The sequence below is a fragment of the Somniosus microcephalus genome, chromosome 7 (assembly GCF_052327205.1).
Source record: "Somniosus microcephalus isolate GS21.2 chromosome 7, FLI_Smic_1.0, whole genome shotgun sequence".
NCBI classification, from domain to species: Eukaryota; Metazoa; Chordata; class Chondrichthyes; order Squaliformes; family Somniosidae; genus Somniosus; species Somniosus microcephalus.
The window spans coordinates 92,999,648-93,018,390 of NC_140993.1; the positions used below are offsets into that span (position 1 = coordinate 92,999,648).

General features: G+C 46.4%; 1 protein-coding gene across 10 annotated transcripts in view; it reads right to left on the bottom strand.

The window, feature by feature from the left end:
- Positions 1-18,743, bottom strand: part of LOC147114800 (RNA-binding Raly-like protein) — an 859,876-nt gene that overhangs the window by 154,683 nt on the left and 686,450 nt on the right. For all 10 annotated transcript variants that reach the window (XR_015078991.1, XR_015078992.1, XM_085992749.1 and 7 more), the window contains one exon: positions 16,071-16,234. Coding sequence is in view for 8 of the 10 variants with exons in the window: in XM_085992749.1 (XP_085848875.1) it covers positions 16,071-16,234 (164 nt within the window). In the remaining 2 variants the exon portion in view is untranslated. The remainder of the gene's footprint in view (positions 1-16,070; positions 16,235-18,743) is intronic.

Below are 18,743 nucleotides of genomic sequence, written 5' to 3' on the forward strand. Positions count from 1 at the left end.
GATTGCGGGGGGTCAATGATCGCGGGGAAGGTTAGTGATCGCGGGGGGATCGATGATCACGGGGGTCGGGGATCGATGATCACGGGGGTCGTTGATCGTGGGGGCGGTCAGTGATCACGGGGGAGTCAGTGATCGTGGGGGGGGTCAGTGATCGCGGGGGGGTCAGTGATCGCGGAGGGTCAGTGATCGCGGGGGGATCGATGATCGCGGGGTTCGGTGATCGCGGGGGCGGTCAATGATCGCGGGGTTTTCAGTGATCTTGGGGGGTCAGTGATCGTGGGGGGGTCGGTGATCGCGGGTGGAGGTCAGTGATCACGACGGGCAGTGATCACGTTGGGGATGGGGCAGTGATCGCGGGGTGTTCGGTGCGAGATTGTGGAGATGAGGTTGTGTTTGCAGGTTAGCTTTTGGGGCCTGGAAGATACACTCCTGCTCCTCCTGGCCCACAAGCAGTGCTGTAAAGGGACTTACCTAACGGATCCAGCCCTTCTCGCCTTCTTTACCTGCCGGGCCCAGGAAACCCATCCAACTTAAGTTGGCGGCACGCAGCCTTGTGAAAAGTTTTCAACGACCAACCCGCCTCCTGGGAGAGGATTGGTCGCTCGCCCCTCATCCTGCCTCCATTAAAATCGTAAGTGGGCGGGTTCGAGACGGGTTGTGATCCTGTTTGAAATGTTTAACTATTTTTATCTCCCACCCGACCCAAACCATGCGTTTTTAGGGGGTAAAACTACCCCTTGTCCAGTCAAGCCTGTCCCTGGAGCATTTTGAGAGGAGGCATTCATTCATTCTTGTTATCATATGTTTTACAGGATGGTTTTAGGGAGGCCTCGGGAGGTCAGGTACTGGGTGTTATCTCGAATAAGGTATTACTCTGGAAAGAGGTTATCTCTGCTGTTAGGTAGAGAAAAAAGTGGACGATTGATGGGAGACCTTCCGGGCCACAACGTCCGTTAGGAATAAGGGTGCTTTTAATGTATCTAAGCTTGGACTTAGAGCATAGATATAAGAATGTCCTCAGAGTAAGACTTGGCTGCTCATGTGTTACCCCAAGGCCATTCAAGATCAATCTCTCAAAATCTTGCATATGCTAACAGGTTGTATCTGTCTTTAACTGGCTATGCTTTAAGTATAACCTTTCCATTTTAACTTCTTTACTTCTTGTAATGTAGCTTCTTTTATAACTGTAATGAATGTACAGTATATACTTTGGAACAAGGCTCTCTGTAGTTTCTGAGTATCACAGACCAAACCTAATATAAATCACTTACAGGCCCCCAAATTATCTTGAAGAGTAGGAGTGACTTCAAACTTCTATTCTCCGCTATCTAATATCTACTCTATCTTCCACCTTCTGCTTCCTCTTCTTCTAAATTCAAGGATCGAATGGACTTCTTCAGGGCTAAAATTAATGCTATTCATAGAATTGTTCTGCCTCTGCCCCTTTCTTAGTTTAAATCCCTTATTTATCCCTTCCTTCAAACTGTCTCACCCCCCACTCCACCTTTATTCCATAAGAACATAAGAACATAAGAAGTAGGAGCAGGAGTAGGCCATATGGCCCCTCGGGCCTGCTCCGCCATTCAATAGGATCATGGCTGATCCGAATTTAGACTCACGTCCACTTCCCTGCCCTCTCCCCGTAACCCCTAATTCCCTTATCTGCTAGGAAACTGTCTATCTCCATTTTAAATGTATTTAATGTTGCAGCTTCCACAGCTCTCTGGGGTAGCAAATTCCATAGATTTACTACCCTCTGAGTGAAGAAGTTTCTCCTCATCTCAGTTTTGAAAGGGCAGCCCCTTATTCTTAGATTATGCCCCCTAGTTCTAGTCTCACCCATCAGTGGAAACATCCTCCCCACATCCACCCGATCAAGCCCCCTCACAATCTTATATGTTTCGATAAGATCGCCTCTCATTCTTCTGAGCTCCAATGAGTAGAGCCCTAACCTACTCAACCTTTCCTCATACGTCAACCCCCTCATCTCCGGAATCAACCGAGTGAACCTTCGCTGAACCGCCTCGAGAGCAAGTATATCTTTTCTTAAATATAGAAACCAAAACTGCACGCAGTATTCCAGGTGTGGCCTCACCAATACCCTGTATAACTGCAGCAAGACTTCCCTGTTTTTATACTCCATCCCCCTTGCAATAAAAGCCAAGATTCCATTGGCCTTCCTGATCACCTGCTGCACCTGCATACTAACTTTTTGCGTTTCATGCACCAGGACCCCCAGATCCCTTTGTACTGTAGCACTTTGCAGTTTCTCTCCATTTAGAAAATAACTTGCTCTTTGATTTTTTCTGCCAAAGTGCATAACCTCACACTTTCCAACATTATATTGCATCTGCCAAATCTCTGCCCACTCACTTAGCCTGTCTATGTCCTTTTGCAGGTTTTTTATGTCATCCTCACTCATTGCTTTCCCTCCCATCTTTGTATCGTCGGCAAACTTGGATATGTTGCACTCGGTCCCTTCCTCCAAATCGTTAATATAGATTGTAAAGAGTTGGGGTCCCAGCACTGACCCCTGCGGAACACCACTAGTTACTGATTGCCAGCCCGAGAATGAACCATTTATCCCAACTCTTTGTTTTCTGTTAGATAGCCAATCTTCCACCCATGCCAGTATATTACCCCCAATCCCGTGATTTCTTATCTTGATCAGTAATCTTTTGTGTGGAACCTTGTCAAATGCCTTTTGGAAGTCCAAATACACTACATCCACTGGTTCCCCTTTATCCACCCTGTATGTTACATCCTCAAAGAATTCGAGCAAATTTGTCAAACATGACATCCCCTTCATAAAACCATGCTGACTCTGTCCTATTAAATTATGTTTATCCAAATACTCTGTTACTGTTTCCTTAATAATGGACTCCAACATTTTGCCAACCACAGGTGTTAGGCTAACTGGTCTATAGTTTCCAGCTTTTTGTCTACTTCCCTTCTTAATTAAGGGTGTTACATTAGCAGTTTTCCAATCTGCCGGGACCTTTCCTGAGTCCAGGGAGTTCTGGAAAATAATCACCAATGCATCCACAATCCCTACCGCCACTTCTCTCAAGACCCTAGGATGTAGGCCATCAGGTCCGGGGGATTTATCCACCTTAAGTCCCATTATTTTACTGAGTACCATCTCCTTAGTGATTTTAATCGTCTTTAGCTCCTCCCCCCCCATTGCCCCCTGTTTGTCCAGTGTTGGGATATTTTTAGTGTCCTCTACTGTAAAGACTGATACAAAATATTTGTTCAGCGTCTTTGCCATCTCCATGTTCCCCACCACTAGTTTCCCGGTCCCATCCTCTAAGGGACCAACATTCACTTTAGCCACCCTTTTTCTTTTTATATAGCTGTAGAAACTCTTGCTATCTGTTTTTATATTTTTTGCTAGTTTACTTTCATAATATTTCTTCCCTTTCTTAATTAATCTTTTAGTTATTGTTTGCTGGCTTTTAAATGCTTCCCAATCTTCTATCCTCCCACTAGATTTGGCTACTTTATATGCCCTTGTTTTCAGTCGGATACTATCCTTTATTACTTTACAAAGCCACGGATGGCTGTCTTTTCTTTTACTCCCCTTTTTCCTCAGTGGAATATTTTTATCTTGAAAGATGTGAAATATCTCCTTGACTGTAGACCACTGCTCTTATACTGTCTTACACATTAATCTGTTTTCCCAGTCCACTTTAGTCAATTCTACTCTCATACCTTCATAGTCTCCTTTATTTAAGCTCAGTATGCTGGTTTGAGATCCAACTCTCTCACCCTCAAACTGAATTTGGAATTCAACCATATTATGGTCACTCATTCCAAGGGGATCCTCTACTGGGACATTTTTTATTAATCCTGTTTCATTACACAGGACCAGATCTAAGATTGCCTGTCCCCTGGTTGGTTCAGTTACATACTGCTCAAGGAACCCGTCCCTAATACACTCTATGAACTCTTCCTCAAGGCTGCCATGCCCAATTTGATTAGTCCAGTCAATATGAAAGTTAAAATCCCCCATGATTATAGCTGTTCCCTTATTACAAGCCCCAACTATTTCCTGATTTATACTCCGACCAACAGAGTTGCAACTGTTAGGAGGCCTATAGACTACGCCCACCAGTGACTTTTTCCCCTTCTTATTCCTTATCTCCACCTAAACTATTTCACTATCCTGATCCTTTGACCCAATATCATTTCTGACTATTGCAGTGATTCCATCCTTGATTAACATAGCAACCCCACCTCCCTTTCCTTCCTGTCTGTCCTTCCTAATTGTCAAATACCCTTGTATGTTTAGTTCCCAGTCATGATTATCTTGCAGCCATGTTTCCGTAATGGCCACCAGATCATACCCATGTGTAGTTATTTGTACCGTCAACTCATCAATTTTGTTACGAATGCTGCGTGCATTCAGATAAAGAACTTTCAAATATGTTTTCTGACAATTTATTCCTGCTTTTACCCCTTTTACTACTTTACCTTTATCATTATACATTCTGTCCCTTCCTGACACGCTCTGGTTTTTAATTCCCCCACTGCTACCTTGCTCTATTGCTTTCTCCGCTGTCATTTTTATTTTTCGCTCTCTTAAAACCTCCCCCCCACTAATTAGTTTAAAGCCCTCTCTACAGCCCTAGTTATTCGATTCGCCAGGACTCTAGTCCTAGCACTGGCCAAGTGAAGCACGTCCCAACGGTACAGCTCTCTCCTGTCCCAGTATTGATGCCAGTGTCCCAGGAAGCAAAACCCATTTCTCCCACACCAGGCTTTGAGCCACGCATTTAACTCTCTAATTTTATTTACCCTAGCCAAATTTGCACGTGGCTCAGGTAGTAATCCAGAGATTATTACCCTTGTGGTTCTGCTTTTTAATTTGGCCCCTAGCTACTCAAACTCCCTCAGCAGAACCTCCTTCCTTGTCCTATCTATGTTGTTGGTACCAACATGGACCACGACAACTGGATCCTCCCCCTCCCACTCCAAGTTTCTCTCCAGCCCAGAGGAGATGTCCTTAACCCTGGCACCGGGCAGGCAACACAGCCTTCGGGACTCTCGCTCTCGGCTGCAAAGAACCCTATCTATCCCCCTAATGATACTATCCCCTACCACTACAACATTTCTTTTAACTCCCCCCACTTGAATGGCCCCCCGCTCCATGGTGCTGTGGCCAGGTTGCTCATCCTCCCCGCAGTCCCCGTTCCCATCCTCACAGGGAGTAAGAGCCTCAAACCTGTTGGACAAGAGCAAGGGCTGTGGCTCCTCCAACACTACCTCCTGGATCCCCGTACCTGCCTCACTTCTAGTCACACCACCCTGACCCTGGCCACGGACTACATCTGCATTAATTAATCTAATTGGTGTGACTACCTCCTGATACACAGAGTCCAGGTAACTCTCCCCCTCCCTGATGTGTCTCAGTGTTTGAAGCTCGGACTCCAGCTCTTCAACACGGAGCCGGAATTCCTCGAGCAGCCAACACTTACTGCAAATGTGATCACCGTGAGCATCAGTGGTGTCCACCAGCTCCCACATATTGCAGCAGCAACACATCACCTGATCTCCCATTCTATGTAATTAATTAAATTTATTAATATTATTCTTAAATACACTCTGCCCCGATTCTAGATGATGAATATCGCACCTTAGAAACTATAAATCACAGAGTTTAAGCTTCAAAAGAGAGAAATACTCACCAACCAATCACTTACCCGCTTTCTGGTGACGTCACACTTGGATTACTTTTTACCTCTCTCTCCTTCCCTCTGAGGTCCGAGACTGGAGATTGGTACGCCTTACCTGGGTCTCTGAAGCTTTTTCAAGCTTCCCACTCGCGCCTCCCGCTGACACCCGCGGTCTGAGGCCTTACCTGGGTCTCTGAAGCTTTTTCAAGCTTCCCGCTCGCGCCTTCCACCTTTGTAACACTGCCGCTACTGCCGCCAGATCCATCTCCATGTCTTTATTATCTCCAGGCTTAACTTTTCAAATGATTACCTCTGCTATTTAACCAACATTACAGGTCATTTCATCCATATTTCCTCTATGTGTAATTTTTTTCTTTTTTGCTGCCTTCCTTTTGTTCTGACACTATTTAAATGCTTGCTCATTTTTCAGTTTTGATGAACCGAAAACGTTAACATGTCTGTTCTCTTCTTGGATGATGACTGGCTTGATGTGCATTTCCAGCATTTTTGGTTTATGTTTCTTTTCAAATGCACTCCTGGCTAGGCTTCGTGATTTCACCCTGCAGGCAGCAACTCATTCAGAGTGACACTGCGCATGTACTTACCTACTTAAAGCTCTGCATTTTCAAGCTCCTTGGCCCCTACAAACCAATTTTAAGATCCTTATCCTCACCTTTAAATGTCTCTCTGGTTTGCTCCATAATAACTCAATGGCTTCCTTATGGCCTTTTTTGCACCCTTCATTTTTCTGATGCTGGTTTACTTCTCATTCCATGAGTATCTTCACTCCACTATTGTTTTTTTTCAACCACAATACTCCTTCCTCTGGAACGCCACCCTGAAAATCCACTGCCTTACTCCCTCCCTCTATTTGAAAAGCTCATTAAAGTCTCTTCTTTTCAACTGCTTCTTAAGCCCATTCCCTACCCCTTAAACCCATTCTATCAATTCTCCTTTGCACTCAGTGTCCATTTTATTCTCCGAGTTGTAAAGCACTTTGGGACATCTTTTCAATGCTAAAAGCACCATACAAACTTAAACATTGTTGATAAATGACCTCGTGATAACTAAATTAAAAGTCATGATGTGGAGATGCCGGTGTTGGACTGGGGTGGACAAATGTAAGAAGTCACACAACACCAGGTTATAGTCCAACAGCTTTATTTGAAATCACAAGCTTTCAGAGCGCTGCTCCTTCATCAGGTGAAGTGAAGAGTTGCATATAAGCACAGCATATATAGTCAGAGCGTACTGCCAGATGATTACAGGTAATCTTTCTAACTGCCCTTTATCATACCTCGGCAGAGAGATAATCACAGCTATCACAGGTGTGAATGTGTTATGTCTGACATTGGTGATAGGTACTCGATTGTCTTGGCCTGAGCACATGGAGTTTGATAGTGCTGTTATCATTGTATTGTGTAATAGGTATTCGATTGCTTTGGCCTGGGAGTGTATGTGTGGAGCAGCCATTAAAAAAGCAACATGAACTGAGCTCTGCTTATGGTCTCTGGATTATCTTTGCAAACACAACATTTGGCGACAAGGATGGCTGAAATCTCTCTTCCGCCACCTCCTCCCTTCCTTGCACTACCCGGTGAGCCGCTGATCCCATGGGTTCACTGGTTACAGTCCTTTGAAACCTATCTCATTGCTCTTGGACTAGAAAATGTGAGTACATCACGGAAAAAGGCACTGTTATCCCATTGCTTGGGAGCGGAGGGCCAGCGTGTTCTTGGGACATTATGCACAGCAGACTCAATTCAAACATATGATGAGGCTGTGGCTCTGTTAAGCACACACTTCTTTGCCCTACAAAGTGCTCTCCTGTGGCGATTCATTTTTAGACAGCATCACCAACTCCCTGGCGAGTCTGTGCATCAATACGTGGCTAATTTGAGGGGGTTAGCTAGCTCGTGCAAGTTCATTGCACTACAAGATGAGATGGTGCGTGATCAACTAATAGAGCACACCAACAACGTGAGAGTGCGTGAAAGACTGTTACTCGAGTCCGACGATCTGTCGTTGTCACAGGCAGTCAACATTGCCTTTCAAGTGGAGTCTGCAGCCGAATGTGCAGCGAAACTAGCACACACACCCAGTGACAGCGCCCTCGGCCCCGACAGCTCTGACACGGTAATGCTCGTGCAACGGCAGCAACGCGCACTACCGCGGCAACAGTGTGGAAACTGCGGATCTCGTTCACATGCTACCAGAGCGCAGAATTGCCCCGCGCGCGGCCAAGCCTGTCGCAATTGTGGAAAACAAAATCACTTTGCTAATGTCTGCTGCTCTGCCCCGGTTGCTACAAATGAACACTCTCAGTCCTCAAGCACTATAATTCACAACGTGAGCTCTGGGCCAGTAGTGGTTTTCAAGTCATGCACAATTAACCTGAATGATGTGTGCATTCCGCTGTTGTCGGATACCGGTGCCAGCGTCTCACTGCTGAATGTGGACACATTCAAACGCTTTTCCAGCTCCCTGCCACTCTCTGTGCCCTCCACTGCCCTTTGCGGGTATGGTAATTCGAAAATTGGACTAGTGGGCTCAGTCAACCTCACTGTACGCTATGGAACAAAAGTTTTGCCAGATTTTTGTTTTCATGTGGCACGCCAAGGAGCTAACCTGATGGGACTGGATCTTTTCACTGACCTGGGTTTTTCTCTCTTGGACACCGGCGGGTCTGCGATTCTGCACGTCGCCTCACCGTGGCGCCAAACATGGCCAGCACTCTTCGAGGGTCTGGGCTGTCTGACTGCCTTCACCTACCAGCCCATGGTTGACTCCACCGTTACCCCCGTCATTCAGCCACTGCGCCGCATCCCGCTTGCTCTCCGTGACAGGGTCACAGCTGAACTAAAGCAGCTACTGGAAGCTGGCATCATCGAACCAGTTGATGCCTCCCCATGGGTCTCCAACCTGGTGGTCGCAACGAAAAAGTCAGGTGGTCTACGCGTCTGTGTCGATCTTCGAGCAGTGAATAAGGCCGTAATCCCTGACAAATATCCACTGCCCACGTCAGAGGAACTCACAGTGCAGTTCTATGGTTCCATCCTGTTCTCGAAACTGGACCTTCAACAGGGCTATCTACAGGTTCCCCTCCACCTCAGCAGCAGGGACCTCACTGCTTTTGTGACACATGCTGGCGTCTTTCGGTACACCAGGATGCCATTTGGACTTAGCTCTGCACCCAGCTGCTTCCAAAAGGTGATGTCCTCTGTGCTCGCGGGCATTCCTGGGGTGGCCATCTACCTGGATGACATCATCGTGCATGGGCCCTTGACCTCCACTCACGACGAATGCCTTCACAGAGTTTTCATGGCTCTAGCAAAACACAAGCTCACACTGAATGGCGAAAAGTGTGTCTTTGCTGTTTCAGAAATCGAATTTGTGGGGTTTCGGTTGTCGGCTGACGGTATATCCCCACTCCAGTCAAACGTGGATGCCATTCACAGCATCCCAGAACCCAGCTCTGCAGCACAGGTTGCCTCCTTCCTTGGCATGACTGGGTACTACCTGAAGATTTTGCCCCAGTACTCAGCCACCACAGCCGCACTGCGCCAGCTCCTGCGAAAGGATGAGCCCTGGGTGTGGTCACAAGCCTGTACGGAAGCTGTTCGCCTCCTCAAATCGCAGCTCACGTCGCCTCCAGTGTTGGCTCACTTTGACGTCGCCAGCCCCACCCTCGTCACCTGCGACGCATCCGCTGCAGCTGTGGGGGCGGTGTTATCGCAGATACAGAATGGAGTGGAGAAACCAATCGCCTTTGCCTCCCGAGCCCTTAGCCCCACCGAACAGAAGTACTCTGTAGGCGAGCGTGAGGTGCTGGCATGCATCTGGGCATGTGAGCAGTGGCACCTGTACACGTATGGCCGTGCCTTCACCCTGTGAACCGATCACCAGGCTCTCACTGCCCTGCATCGACATCCGGCATGGGCCACAGACCACTGCGTCTACACTGCTGGTCTGACCGCCTCCGCCAATACAATTTCAGTCTCCAGTTCACATCAGGACGTGACAATGTTGTTGCAGATCTGCTCTCCCGCACTGTCTCTGCCCCAGCCCCACTCGTCGGGTCTGACCATGTGGAACAGGATATCGCCCAGATGCTGCACATGCCTCTCCAAACCACAGTCTCTCTCCAGGAGCTCAAAGAGGCCTCTGAACAGGATCCGGCCCTCTCCCAGCTGTGCACCTTCATCAGAGATGGCTGGTCTCGTAAGGTGCCTGAGGAACTGTCTGCCTACTCCAGAGTTAAAGAGGAGCTCTCCTGCTGGAATGACTCCTGTGTTGCACATGGGCTCTGCACTGTGGTCCCAAGTGCCCTTCGTGCGCGTGTTTTACCATGGCGCATGAGGGCCACTTGGGCATAGTGAAGCTCAAACAACGATGCCGAGACCTAGTGTGGTGGCCGGGTATCGACAGGGAAATCGAGGCCCTGGTCAAGGACTGTGCAGCCTGCCTTGTAAGTGGCAAGACTGGCCACCAAGCTCCTCCACCCCTGCAACCCCTTGCCTGGCTCTCTCAGCCCTGGGAGCACCTGCAGCTGGACGTCTGCGGGGAGATCCATGGTGTCCCCCACCATCAACAGTTCCTAGTGGTGACCTATGACATGCACTCAAAATGGCCAGAGGTCACTGCCGTGGGTTCCGTCACCTCTCGGGTCATCATTGATATCCTTGAGTCCCTCTTCTCCCGCTGGGGGCATCCAAAGGCCATCACCACAGACAATGGCCCCCAAATGGTCTCTTCGGAACTCTCCTCTTACCTTGAGAGCAAGGGCATCCGTCACATACTACCACCCCGAGTCAAATGGGGGGGGGGGGTGGAGCATTTTAACCAGACACTGAAAAATGGCCTCAGAGCACAGCTAGCCCAGGGGTGTGCGTTTGACAAGGCCCTCCTCCACACACTGCTGCACTACAGAGCCTCCCAGCATTCCACTACAGGGGTCTCACCCGCATCCCTCATGCTAGGCCGTGAGCTCATGCTGCCCCTTGGCAGGCTCCGCCCCTCGCTAGCTCAGAGCCCTGCTCCACTGGCTCAAGCCACAGTCGCTAGACAGCAGGAGAAGATGAAACTCCGCTTCGACCAGTCGAAGAGGGCCAAGGCGCCCAACATCTCAGTCTCCGATTGGGTCAGAGTCCGCAGGCCTCACCACAACAATAAGATGGCGTCATTCCGGTCCTCCCCTCTCCAAAGCAGCCGCCAACTTGGACCAGCCACTTTCTGCCTGACTGACGGCTCTCGGTGGCATGCCAGCCGCCTTCGGAAGGTGCCAGCACCCCCTGATGCGGGATTATATGAACCTAATCCCCAAGCCTTACCCCCAGAGTGGCGGGATGCACATGTGGCTCAGCCAGCTAACCCTCAAGCAGATATTGTGCCTCAGCCTGCTCCTCACCAGTCCCCACTTCGGCCTGCTCTTCAACAGTCCTCACCTCGGCCTGTTCGTACACGTTCTCGCCCTGGCCACCTACAGGACTTTGTCACTACATTTCATGTTTGAAATTCTGTGAGGGGGGAGGAAATGTTATGTCTGACATTGGTGATAGGTACTCGATTGCCTTGGCCTGAGCACATGGAGTTTGATAGTGCTGTTATCATTTTATTGTGTAATAGGTATTCGATTGCTTTGGCCTGGGAGTGTGTGTGTGGAGCAGCCATTAAAAAAGCAACATGAACTGAACTCTGCTTACGGTCTCTGGATTATCTTTGCAAACGCAACAGAATGGTGTCCAAACAGGTCAGTCAGGAAAACATTACATCATTGTTCTTTGATGTAATGTTTTCCTGACTGACCTGTTTGGACACCATTCACACCTGTGATTGCTGTGATTATCTCTCTGCCGAGGTGTGATAAAGGGCAGTTAGAAAAATTACCTGTAATCATCTGGCAGTACTCTCTGACTATATATGCTGTGCTTATATGCAACTCTTCACTTCACCTGATGAAGGAGCAGCGCTCCGAAAGCTTGTGATTTCAAATAAAGCCATTGGAGTATAACCTGGTGTTGTGTGACTTCTTAAATTAAAAGTGGCTTATATTTAAGCTGTTTAAAATAAATCTACACGCAATAAACAGAAAACACAATGGTAAAATGTGGATTACAAGGTTTATGCTATTTATGAGGAAGACCATAATAAATTCTGCATTCCACAATTCCCCATTTCTGTTTTCTTTGATTATATTTGAAGCACTCAAATCAGTCTAGAAGATGACTGTTAATTAACTGGGAAAAGAAACATGTCATCCTTTGAATTCAGATACGCAGAATAAATCTCCCACATCTAGGCCACTCTAAGGATAGGATGATGAAAAACTAATTCAGCTCAAGCGCATTTGGAAGAGGAATATATCATTTAAAAAGGGCCAGCAACATCAATGCAAATGGTCTTAGTTATGCATCTGATTAATAATAGTAGTATATTCTGGATGATTTTTAAAAAAATGTACAGTTACATACAGGCAAAGCTAAAAATCGGTGTATTTTTTGTAACAGAATTTTTTTACAAGTCAACCAAAAGTGAACTGAGGTTGAGTTGAGGTGAAATAAGATTGGTTTCCCACATTACAACAGTGACTACACTCCAAAAAGTACTTCATTGGCTGTAAAGTGCTTTGAGACGTTTGGTGGTCGTGAAAGGCACTATATAAATATAAGTCTTTCTTTTTTCTTTTTAGAATAAGCAGCACAATTGGGCTGAGTTTGGATTTCAGACTTGATGGTCATTCATTAATTGATCGCTGGTCATCACAAGTGGAACAAAAATGAACAGGCCGACAGACTCGATAAGCTCACGAAGCGAGAAGGAGCTCACGGTGTTTTCTCATGTCAATCCAGACTATGATATTATAAAGCGCCCTATTCTTGGTGCTTATGATTTAACACGTCAAGCATACAAGAAGAAATGATAAAACAATTGATTTTGACTTTTGGGTGGCTGACCGGCGGAACGTGTCAGTCGGCCGTCCATCCCGACGGCTGCAAATTTGAGGCTCTGTCGAACCGGTGAACACAACTCAGGAGAGAAGAGATCAGGGTGGCATAGCACAGGGCAACACAGCACAGGGCCAGCCTGATTGGGCAAACACAGTGAGCCTCAGAAATCAGAGGGCTTGACCCACCTAAAGAAAGTCAAGGAGCTATTATGATTAAAGGGAGAGATCGTGTCAGCCTCGCTCCGAACACCGTGAAGACATACAATGCACAGTAAAAGAAGCGCTGAATGATTTTAGGGGTTTAACTGGGGTTGAGGTGGAGATCAGCCTTGATCTAATAGAATTGCGGAACAGGCTCCGAGGGGCTGAATGGGCTACTCCTGTTACTATGTTCCTAACTGCCTGCGGGGCCTGGGTCGTACAAGCCAAGAAGGGATGGAAGACGTGCAGCTGACCAACCATGCTTGAGAGCTCAGATAAAGGCAGAGAGAAAGCTCAATCCTCACCTCACAAACTAAATTTAAAAAGTCACCAGAATCTGGGAGCGTGTTTCCAGTCACACCGGGGGATCGAGGTGGTTGAGAAATGCTTCTACAGCACACCACATTCTAATGAGATAGCATTGTGTGTCTTACCTGTTCAGGGGGAAGACATGGGAGGCCACATGTGACACTGCCCCCTGCGTCACCTAAGTGATGGATGGACTGGCTTGGGCAGCCCATGGCAGACCTTGGGTGCAGCACCCAGCTAGACAAAGCGTGGTGGCAAGGCGGAGCCTGCCAAAAAGCACAGGCAAACCCTGCCCCACAGTACATGGGACCACAGATGGTGATGACACTAAGGACTGGAGTGGAAGGTTTCCACACCACCCATGAACTGTTGGGGTCTGGGAGAATCAGCAGTTGTTGTGTTATGCCTAGAGATGCAGAGAGCCAGCATGGGCTCGACGGGTCAAATGGCCTCCTTCTGTGCTATAAGCATTCTATGATTCTAGAGTGGTCTCCCCAATCGAACAGTAGGGCTCACACGTGAGGGACCTCCCCAGGGAAGGGAGATACATCATGTGTTGGAATTTTTAACCATTTTTCCAAAGAAAAGATTTTGAGATAAGTTATATTTAAGTGGTGTGTTATAAATTAAAGTAAGTTCACACAGGTTTAAAATTCTCCTTACAGCCATATGCTGCAGCTGTTGAGACAAACAGTTAATATATTAATGAGTCAGACATTGAAGATGTGTTTCACAATGACCACAATCTGATCTTTTGTTTCAGACTTCCTACATCCGCACCTATTATCATTGGGATGACCCTATTCACTTGAGCCCAGTATGGGATTTCTGCTTGAATCAGCTCTTGGGGGAGGAGGGGTGGTAGCGATTTTATTGATAGGCCTACTGGCAAATCACTAGTTAGGGAAGAAGTCAGAGAGATAGGACCCTCCACTTCCTGTGGTCAAGAGTGTAAAACGGGTGTAAAGATAAACAAGTCAGCAATTTTTAGGCGGCCCTGGCAATTGCCTAAAATGAGCACAGGACTTGTTTCAGAATTAAAGTGAGGCTTCTGGGCTCATTTCAGACCCAGACTCCTAAACTTTTCAGGTTTTCAGGTTGGCAAACTGTAACTAGTGGGGTGCCACAGGGATCAGTTCTGGGGCCTCAACTATTTGCAATCTATATTAATGACTTGGATGAAGGGACTGAGTGTACTGTAGCCAAATTTGCTGATGATACAAAGATAGGCGGGAAAGCAAGTTGTGAGGAGGACACAAAGAATCTGCAATGGGATATAGACAGGTTAATTGAGTGGGCAAAATATTTGACAGAGGGAGTATAATGTGGGAAAATGTGAGGTTATGCACTTTGGTAGGAAGAATAAAAAAACTAATTATTATTTAAATGGAGAGAGACTACAGAATGCTGCAGTACAGAGGGATCTGGGGGTCCTTGTACATGAAACACAAAAAGTTAGCATGCAGGTACAGCAAGTAATTAGGAAGGCAAATGTAACGTTGGCCTTTATTGCAAGGGGGAGGGAGTATAAAAGTAGGGAAGTCTTGCTACAACTGTACAGGACGTTGGTGAGACCACACCTGTGTACAGTTTTGGTCTCCTTATTTAAGAAGGGATATACTTGCATTGGAGGCAGTGCAGAGAAGGTTCACTAGGTTGATTCCTGAGATGAGGGGGTTGTCTTATGAAGAAAGGTTGGGCAGGTTGGGCCTACACTCATTGGAGTTTAGAAGAATGAGAGGTGATCTTATTGAAACATATAAGATTCTGAGGGGGCTTGACAGGGTAAATGCAGAGAGGATGATTCCCCTCGTGGGAGAATCTAGAACTAGGGCATAGTTTCAGAATAGGGGGGTCGCCCATTTAAAACAGAGATGAGGAGGAATTTCTTCTCTCAGAGGGTCGTGAATCTTTGGAATTCTCTACCCCAGAGAGCTGTGGAGGCGGAGTCATTGAATATATTTAAGGTGGAGATAGTTAGATATTTGAACTATAGGGGAGTCAAGGGTTTTGGGGATCAGGCAGGAAAGTGGAGTTGAGGCCAAGATCAGATCAGCCATGATCTTATTGAATGGCAGAGCAGGCTCGAGGGGCCAAATGGCCTACTCCTGCTCTTATTTCTTATGTCTTATGTTAAACTTGTTTAGATTAGTTGGAGTTTGTGATGCGTAAGCTCTAACCCGTATTTCTGGGTTTTAAGCTATCTAACCAGCAGTCCATAATGGGATTGCTGGAGGTCGCTCAAAAAAAGGCCCCAAAGCTTTGTGAAATTTTGAGTTTTGTGGTGTTGGAAGGAGCAGGAGTGTTCCTCCTGCCTCCACAAAACAACTGCAAGGCATTGCCTACCCGCCCTCAGCCCCCTCCCGATCACTTGCCTTCCCCCCTACCCTGGACTTAACTGTGGGTCTCAGTGCTGGCCAAAATTGGTTAGGCCCAGACAGGTGAGTTGCATCAGGGCAGTGACTGGCGCCTGCAGCTCACCTGAATTATGATGATGAGGTCCGAGGATGAATTTAGTTTGGTCCTCGGGCCTCTCCGTTCTTGGTGCACCATCGGGATTGTGCCCGGTTTTGGGGCGCTAATGAATTTAGGTCCCAGTGTAACAGAGACAGACCATTCTGAAACAACATCCATTTCATAATATTGCATTTTCAACCATGATGAATGTATATTGTACAATGACATTATCTTTGGCCTATTAAAAACCTAACCAAATGCTGGTTTGGTTTGCTTTCACGAATTGTCTCATGTCCAAAAATTGCAATTTGAATCATAATGAGTATTTTTAGAAATTAACCATTATCTTAAAATTTTCAAGGAAAAGATTTTACAAACATAAAGAGGCAGAGGTGACACCAATTGCTGAGATAGTACATGCTGAGGACTTTCCAAAACTTGTGATAAGCTGGGCACATTCATTTATACCAGTGACTTACATTTTGGTCCTGCTGAAGCTGTCCCCGTGATTGTAGACCGTGGACCTCCTTTCATGGGGAAGCCACCCTTTCCTCTGCGTGTGACCGGTATTGTGACACGTGGACGTTTTATTGGTATAACAGCACGAGGAGGTGGTGGAACACGGCCATGGTAATCAAACATCCTGAAAAATAAATTTATATTTAGAATGCAAGATGCAACTGTTGCTTTGCTCCTATATTTAAGTGACAAAGTTAGCACCTCTACTCCAGTTTACGAGACACTAAAATGACACCAATAAATGACTTCAGCCACACCAAGCCACTTATTGATGAGCACACTTCAGGGGCTTCACAGCTTCTCAGTTTTATACTCCGAGATTTGAGATTGCCAGTTAACACGAATGACAAAAACATATGGGGAGTTGTCAGTTCTGTTTTGGCTGCAGCCTCGTTTTGGCTGTGACAATGATGTAGTCAGGGGTTTGTCATATCGGTGATGCTATCTGTTGTTCTGTCATATTGCTGAATTTGACAAATGAGAAAGAAAAGAAAATCCACCCATAAAATAGCGATTTTATGAAAATTGCTGTTCGATCTCCTGTGGCCTTGCACATGGGGAGTCAAGACAAAGAGCAGAATTCAGGTGAGGCATGGTTAGTGGGCAGGGGATATTTGGACAAGACAAACAGTTATTATTTAAAATTTAAACTTTAAAATTACACATTGGGGGGAATTTTACCCCACCCCATGATGAGGGTGGGTGGGGGGGTTTAAAAATTAAAAATTGGGTAACGGGACCCCAACCCGCCGCGTACAACCTGCCGCCATTTTTACAGCTCTCGAGAGATGGAACATCTCCTTATAATATTTAAATCAGGCTCCCACAGTGCAGTTGGGAGCCTGATTTAAATTTAATGCTGACTAGCCAGGTTTCCCAGGGCTCAGGAAACCCAGCAGTGAAATGGAGACAGGAGAAGCCGGATCAAGCAGCTAAGTGCTATTTATAGCACTGCTTGTGAGCCAGGAGGAGCAGGAGAGCTTCCCCCAGCCCCTCAAGCAAATCCTCTGCCACCCGCTCCATCCAAACTTGTGATTCCAAGCCTTATGGCCCGCAATCTTTGCCGATCTCCCCTCATGCCCCGCGATCTTTGCCGATTGCCAGGGATCGCCCCCCAACGGTTCCTGGTTGCAGCCTTCTACCACGGGCTTTCCTAGCAATCTGGCCAGCTGCTGGATGGGAAACAGAATTTTAAAAATGATAATGAGGTCCTGAAGTTAAATTTGCCTTCAGCAATCTTGGCGAGAGGACTTCAAACAGGCGTTAGGCTCCTTATTTGTTTTTGGAAAGGGTCTAACGCCTGCTTCAGGTGTGGCTAAAGGATGCCTCTTGTGTGTCCTAACCCAATATGGTGGGTGGTACACTTTCGCCATATTGGGGCCTTAGTAGTCCAAGTCGTACCCGAAAGACGAGCGTTGCATGGGCCAATTTCTGGGCCATGAGAGTCTGGTGGAATGTGATATTTCCTAGACACGGACTCTGGTTAGAGAGACTGCAATGGTCTTTTTCCAGTCCGGTACATTACTTTGTCCTTATGTAATATTGCCAGACAAAACTCAAGTTTGAAGGACAAGCTCTGTAATTGTACTATTACATAGAATGTAAAGCACAGAAACAGGCCATTCGGCCCAGCTGGTCCATGCTTTTATGCTTTTCACAGTTGAACTGAACATAATATAATAATTTCACACACCCACCATTTTACTTTACTAAAATCTTAGTGACAACACTGATATAGTTTTCCAAATCTTTTTATACTGGTATCAAGAATATTTAACAATCCATATAATTGATGCATTGCAAAAAATATGACTGCAAAATACCATTTATAAAATTTAGGTAATCAAGAGCAAATAGTACCAAAGAATTAGTACCAACCTCAACATTTGTTTCTCTGTTTGTGTTGACTTTTTTTATTAGCATGGAGTACTGAAGACAGAGTGTGGGAGATGAATTATACACTGAGTGACCCTAGGTCAGTGACTGAATCTTGGCGAATATCTATTCGAGTCCCTGTACTTGGGTTTACTAACTACGCTTGTCCATGTCAATCTGTTGAATGCACCTTAAATCCATTTCTGATGCAAATCTACCAGCCCAATGCATTGGAGTCCTGCAGGAAAATAGAAATTCTGATACACGTGACTTGTACATTGGATTTAGATGCCTCATGTTCCCTCCGTCAATGAGTGCAGCCATCGCAGAGTTATTTTAGTGTACTATTACACAGAATTACATAGAATGTACAGCACAGAAATTATATGGATTGTTAAATATTCTTGATACTGGCATAAAAAAATTTGGAAAACTATATCAGTGTGGTTCAGCCTCTGAGTCAGAAAGTTGTTGGTTCAACTCTCACTCCAGAGGCTTGAGCATAAAAATCTAGGCTGATGCTCCAGTGCAGTGCTGAGGGAGTGCTGCTCTGTCGGAGGTGCCGTCTTTAGGATGAGACTTTAAATCGAGGCCCCGTCTGATCTCTCAGGTGGACGTAAAAGATCCCATGGCACTATTTCGAAGAAGAGCTGAGGAGTTATCCCCAGCGTCCAGGCCAATATTTATCCCTCAGTCAACATAACAAAAACAGATTATCTGGTCATTATCACATTGTTTGTGGGACCTTGCTGTGGGCA